Source organism: Trifolium pratense, linkage group LG2, assembly GCF_020283565.1.
Source record: "Trifolium pratense cultivar HEN17-A07 linkage group LG2, ARS_RC_1.1, whole genome shotgun sequence".
In the NCBI taxonomy this organism is placed as follows: domain Eukaryota; kingdom Viridiplantae; phylum Streptophyta; class Magnoliopsida; order Fabales; family Fabaceae; genus Trifolium; species Trifolium pratense.
In genome coordinates, this window is record NC_060060.1 from 70,501,533 (window position 1) to 70,508,116 (window position 6,584).

General features: G+C 40.2%; 1 protein-coding gene across 1 annotated transcript; it reads left to right on the top strand.

Moving 5' to 3' along the window:
• Positions 1-3,540: 3,540 nt before the first annotated feature.
• LOC123905343 lies at positions 3,541-5,610 on the top strand. Its single transcript, XM_045954951.1, has 5 exons — positions 3,541-3,939; positions 4,030-4,289; positions 4,398-4,765; positions 4,838-5,299; positions 5,537-5,610. The coding sequence occupies exons 1-5, from the start codon at positions 3,541-3,543 to the stop codon at positions 5,608-5,610; spliced, it is 1,563 nt and encodes a 520-aa protein (XP_045810907.1).
• The last annotated feature ends 974 nt before the right edge of the window (positions 5,611-6,584 follow it).

Consider the following 6,584-nt stretch of genomic DNA (forward strand, 5'->3'; position numbering starts at 1 on the left):
GACAAGTGTTACCACATGTGGCACCACATCAGCAAAGATGGCAGAGACCTAGATTTATACCTAGACCCAGAAGCAGGTACCACTCATGGAGATGTCATCACTGTGGAAGAAAGGGGCACATAAGGCCCTACTGCTACAAATTGTATGGGTATCCAAGTGAAATTCATCAAGAGTCTGATCCATCCACTACTAAAACAAGGATGGAATGGAAGCAAAAGGATGATACAACCAATATCAAGGAGTATACAGCTGAAAGCAGTGGGAAAAATTTGATTGCCCATACGTCTCTCAGAGCCTCATCAAAAGAAGATTGGTACTTTGATAGTGGTTGTTCCAGACACATGACTGGTGTTGAAAAGTATTTGAAGGAAGTAAAATCCTATGCCACAAGTTTTGTGACATTTGGAGATGGAGCAAAGGGGGAAATTAAAGGTATTGGAAGACTGATTGACCATGGTCTACCAAAACTCGAAAATGTTCTCCTTGTAAAAGGGCTAACTGCCAATCTAATCAGTATAAGCCAACTATGTGATCAAGGCATGAAAGTCAACTTTACAAAAAATGAATGTCTGGTCAGCAATAATGAAGGAGACATCCTTATGAGGGGTGTTAGATCAAAGGACCATTGCTACTTGTGGATCCCTCTTGAAGAAGCTAATGCATCTACATGTCTCTTAACTAAGAATGAAGAAGTGAAGCTGTGGCATCAAAAATTAGGTCACCTTAACCTGAAGAGCATGAAGAGGGTCATATCTGAAGAAGCCATCAGAGGACTACCAAGTTTACAGATACAGGAAGGCAATATCTGTGGTGAATGTCAGATTGGGAAGCAAACCAAAGTGTCGCACCAACAGTTGCAACACTTGTCCACCTCTAGAGTTCTTGAGTTACTACATATGGATCTGATGGGGCCCATACAAGTTGAGAGTCTTGGAGGTAAGAAATATGTTCTTGTTGTTGTTGATGACTTCTCTAGATATACTTGGGTCAATTTCATTAGGGAAAAATCTTAGACTTTTGAAGAATTCAAAAATCTTTGCCTACAACTTCAAAAGGAGAAAGATTGTGGTATTGTAAGAATCAGAAGTGACCATGGTAAGGAGTTTGAAAACTCTAAATTTGCTGATTTTTGTGCTGCTGAAGGGATAACTCATGAATTCTCTTCACCAATTACACCTCAACAAAATGGTGTGGTTGAAAGAAAGAACAGAACCTTACAAGAATCTGCTAGAGTGATGTTGCATGCCAAAAATGTTCCTTACAAGTTCTGGGCTGAAGCCATGTTACATTCACAATAGAGTAACATTAAGAAAAGGTACTACTACAACACTGTATGAACTATGGAAGAATAGGAAGCCTACTGTGAAATATTTCCATGTGTTTGGGTCGAAATGTTACATTTTGGCAGATAGAGAACCTAGGAGAAAATTGGACCCCAAAAGTGATGAGGGGATATTTTTAGGTTACTCAACCAACAGCAGAGCCTACAGAGTTTTTAACTCCAGAACAAGAACTATGATGGAATCAATCAATGTTGTTGTTGATGATAGTGATACAACAAATGCAGATCCAGCTGAAGAGACAGATGTCATCACACCTGTCTCAACACTAGATGATGATCAAACTAAACCTGAACCTGATCAACATTCTGAATCTACTACAGAGGCTCCTAGAACAAACAAGGGACCATCTACCAGAACACAGAAGAATCATCCTCTGGAACTTGTCATTGGAAATCCAAATCAAGGAATTGCAACAAGAAGATCAAAAGAAGCAATCTCCAACTCATGCTTCATATCCAAGATTGAACCAAAGAATGTTAAAGAAGCTTTGACTGATGAATACTGGATCAATGCTATGCAGGAGGAACTAACTCAGTTCAAAAGAAGTGAGGTATGGGATCTAGTACCTAGACCAGATGGTATAAATGTTATTGGTACAAAGTGGGTCTACAAGAACAAAACTGATGAAAATGGTAACATTACTATAAATAAAGCCAGACTTGTAGCACAAGGATACACCTAGATAGAAGAAGTAGACTTTGATGAGACTTTTGCTCCAGTTGCTCGCTTGGAGTCCATAAGATTGCTCTTAGATGTGGCATGCATCTTAAAATTCAAGTTATATCAAATGGATGTAAAGAGTGCATTCCTAAATGGCTATTTAAATGAAGAGGTATATGTTGAACAACCAAAAGGGTTTGTAGATCCAAGTTTTCCTAACCATGTCTACAAACTAAAGAAAGCTCTCTATGGATTGAAACAAGCCCCTAGAGCATGGTATGAAAGATTGACTGAATTCCTTGTCAGCCATGGATACAAGAAAGGTGGCAATGATAAAACCCTGTTTGTAAGAGAAGCGAAAGGGAAGCTAATGATAGCTCAGATATATGTGGATGATATTGTATTTAGAGGAATGTCGCGACAAATGGTGGAACATTTTGTGCATCAAATGCAATCTGAATTTGAAATGAGTCTTGTAGGTGAACTAACTTATTTTTTAGGTCTTCAAGTCAAACAAATGGAAGACACCATATTTATTTCTCAGGAAAAATATGCAAGAAACATTGTGAAGAAATTTGGAATGGAAGGTCGCAGTCACAAAAGGACACCTGCACCTACACATTTGAAGCTTACCAAAGATGAGAAAGGGATTGACGTGGATCAAAGTCTCTACAGAAGTATGATTGGAAGCTTGTTATATCTCATAGCTAGCAGACCGGATATCATGTTTGCAGTAGGTGTTTGTGCTAGATATCAATCTGAGCCCAAGATGAGCCATCTGACTCAAGTAAAGAGAATCTTCAAATATGTCAATGGAACATGTGGCTATGGAATCTTATACTCTCATGGTAATGATTCTACACTAGTTGGCTATTGTGATGCAGATTGGGCAGGAAGTGCTGATGATAGAAAAAGCACCTCTGGTGCATGTTTCTTCTTGGGAAGCAATCTAGTATCTTGGTTTAGTAAGAAGCGGAATAGTGTGTCTCTATCCACAGCTGAGGCAGAATATATAGCAGCTGGTAGTAGCTGCTCTCAATTGTTATGGATGAGACAAATGTTGAAGGAGTATAGTGTTGAGCAAGATGTCATGACACTTTACTGTGATAATCTGAGTGCTATAAATATTTCTAAAAATCCTATTCAGCATAGTAGGACTAAGCACATTGATATACGTCATCATTTTATAAGAGAGCTTGTGGAAGAAAAAATTGTTACACTTGAGCACATTGCATCTGAAGAGCAATTAGCAGACATTTTTACAAAGGCTTTGGACGCAAGTCAATTTAAAAAATTAAGGGGCAAATTAGGAATTTGCCTATTTGAAAATTAATAGCAGTTATTGCAAGGAGAGTGTACAGCAGTTACTTTCTCTTCCCTCCTACACTCTCTGCACGCTTACATAGGGGAATCATTATAAAATTTATTTTATTTCCAAAATCACTCCATCTACACGCCTCCAAACACCAACGAAACTTCATCTTCTGCATCCCTCTCTCATCGTCCAACTTCCACCATCTCCAATTCATACTGTACTATGTCGAACTCTGCAAAATCCTCTCCAATCAAGGACGTCGCTACTCATTCAACAATGGGAGGAGATTCTCTTGTCATCAACGCCATTCCACTTTCAAGTATACCACCTTTAAGTCCTGAGAAAAAGGTGAAGAAGACCTCGAAGAAGGAAAAGACACCGCGTGTAAACTTCAACTCTTCATCTCCCTCTGCTTCAACTAAGAAAATGAAGAAGAAGAGCAAGAAATCGAAATCTGAATCGAGGAGAAGTTTTACAATGTCTGAACTGCATGTTGATCCAATTCCATCGAGTGGCGTTGCTACTCCTGTCATTAATCCTGCAGAAGAGAATGTTGACGCATCTGGTAAGAATTCTCTTAATCTAGGTCTTGATGTTCCCAATTCTGTTGAAACCCTAGAAGTAGAGAACCCTACTGTGTCTGAAAATTTGGGGAAAAGTGTTCCTAACTCCCCTATTGCTGTTGATGCTAATATTGGTGCTTCCACTGAGACCAATGATGTTGTTGCTGCTGAGTCTCTTAAGAAAACAGGTCCTGAGACTCATGTTGCGTCAAGTGTTGCAACACCTGACGCTGAGCCAAATGTTGTGCCAGATGTTACCACAACTTTGGCACAGGAAAACCTTGTGAACTATTCTGAGTCTGATGAGAGTCCCCAACCTAAGGGTGCTGATAAAGAGACTGTTCCTGATAAGGTTGTCAATGAGAATCCTGAAGTTGTAATTGTAAATGACACAACTGTGAGTGACAAGTCTATTCCTGCAAATTCTGAGGCTAGTGTGGCTAGGAGGACTAGAAGTAGGGCTGGTAAAGGTGTAGAGACTGCTAACACACCTGTCCAAACACCCAAACCATCTAGGGCTGGAAAAGGTACTGGTAAGAAGCCCCTATATGGACCTCCAAAACCTGTGAGTAAGGTGATCCCTAGAACAGAGGCTAAGAAAAGGAAAGCTCCACCAACTAGTGACTCTGAGTTTGAGCCAGAGACAGATGTTGCTGCATCTGACAGCACATCTAGAAAGAGTATAGGAAGAAAGAAAGTTCCTCAATCTGTTCCCTATGCTCCCTTGGATAATGTATCATTCCATCTGGAGAATGGGTCTACTAGATGGAAATTTGTATATCACAGGAGGTTGGCACTAGAGAGGAACCTGAAGGAAGACATCCTCCAATGCCAAAGTGTTGTTGAAGCTATTGAGTTTGCAGGATTAATGAAAACTGTTTGTGGTTTGGACAAGTGCTATGACAGGCTTGTCAAAGAATTCTTGATTAATGTGGCTGAAAATTGCAATGATCCAGCAAGTCCTGAATATAGGCAAGTTTTTGTTCATGGGAAATGTGTAAAATTCTCACCATCTGTTATTAATCAATATCTGCAAAGGAATACTGAAGAGGTGGCTGCTCTAAAAGTCACAGACAATGAGGTCTGCAAGGTCCTCACAGGTGGCAGGATAAAAGTGTGGCCTAGCAAGGCTAAGTTGGCTGCAACTTCTCTCTCTCCATTTTATGCTGTGTTAAATAGGATTGCTGCACACAATTGGGTGCCAACAACCCACTCAGGTGATGTGGCCAGAGGATTGGGAAAGTTCATTTATGCTGTGGGTACAAAGGCAAAATTTGATTATGGGGCCTATTTCTTTCAAGAAACCTTAAGCCATGCCCTGACCTATGCTGTAGAGAAGCCAGTAGCTTTTCCCACTCTGTTATGCAATATAATTCTTGAACAACACCCAGATATTCTGAGAAGCACTGATGTTCCTTGTAAAAGGAAAGGGGTGTTGGTTATTGAGCAGAGGTTGCTGGATGGGACAAATGTTGCAGCAGGAGTTGGCACATCTGTCCAAGCTGGGGTACTCACTAGGAAGCAGATGATTGCAGATTTGACTGAGGCTAGCAGAGCTCTTGAGGCCAGAAAACTGAAAATAGATCGTGTGATTGAGGCCCTCAAGGCTGAGGAAGCTGCTGAGAATGCTGAGGGTTAGCCTGATGGACAAGAAGGTGTGGAAACTAGTGGCTCTGAGGATGGCTCTGAGGATGTGATGGAGGACTCTAATGAAAGTTCTTCTATCTGATTTCTGATGTTTCTCTTATATTTTTCTGATGTACTTTTGGTATTTCTCTTTTGTTCCTTTTATGGGCAAAGCCCTGGATTTCTAGCACCTGCGTGTGCCTATGGTCTGTAATATGTGCACACTGATATTCTCTTGTCTGGTACTCTATGTTTTCCTATGCATGGTGTTTGTCAAAATTGTGGCTAAAAAGGGGGAGTAGTGTGTGTGTGTGACAAATGTGTGGACAGATGTTCTTACATCTGGTGACTATTTCTGCGCATATGATCTATGCTCGTATTGAGGGGGAGTGTGAGTAATATGCATGTGTTGAGGGGGAGTAATGAATATTCTTTCTCTATCTGATGTTTGTATGCATGAATTCAGGGGGAGTGTGAGTGATAGTATCTCTTGATCGCCTGAATGTATTTGATGACAAATGTTGTGCCAAGTGTTATGGCACCTGACTATTGAGTCCACCATCCACTATGACTGAGATTTTATTTTTCTCAGATGCTTATGGGAATTTATTTTTCCCTGATGTTCTTATGTTGAAGAAATGCACTTTACACTATTAGGAGTTTATTTCTCCTACTTCTTAGCATCTACTATGGGAGTTTATTTCTCCCTTGTGTTGTTCCATGAGGCTAGTTGTGTTTTTATTCCGCTGTTGCATTGCCTCTGATGCTACTTAATTCTCTTGGAAGTAGTTTTATTATGTGTTACTTTCTTTCCTAGTTGTGTGATCATGTTGACTCGAAGGAAAGGGAATATTGTATCTCTCTATATACTGGTCTAATATTGTTTTAGCCAAAATTTGCCAAAGGGGGAGATTGTTGGGTTTTTGTATGTTGGCTACATTTTGCAAAAACATATTTTAGCCAAGTGTTGAGACATATGTGCTGACCCCAAGTGTTGTGACAAATGTTGGTACACTTTGGAATAACACCTGTCTCTGTATCTGTGCGCGCCAGCTAGCTGTTATTATTTTCTACTCA

Bases quoted from the DNA above. Each gene is read 5' to 3' on its own strand.
- LOC123905343 (XM_045954951.1), top strand. From the start codon at position 3,541: ATGTCGAACTCTGCAAAATCCTCTCCAATCAAGGACGTCGCTACTCAT. The intron at 3,940-4,029 runs GTAGAGAACCCT...GCTTCCACTGAG, and splicing joins ATTCTGTTGAAACCCTAGAA to ACCAATGATGTTGTTGCTGC. The intron at 5,300-5,536 runs GTAAAAGGAAAG...ATGGACAAGAAG, and splicing joins GAGAAGCACTGATGTTCCTT to GTGTGGAAACTAGTGGCTCT.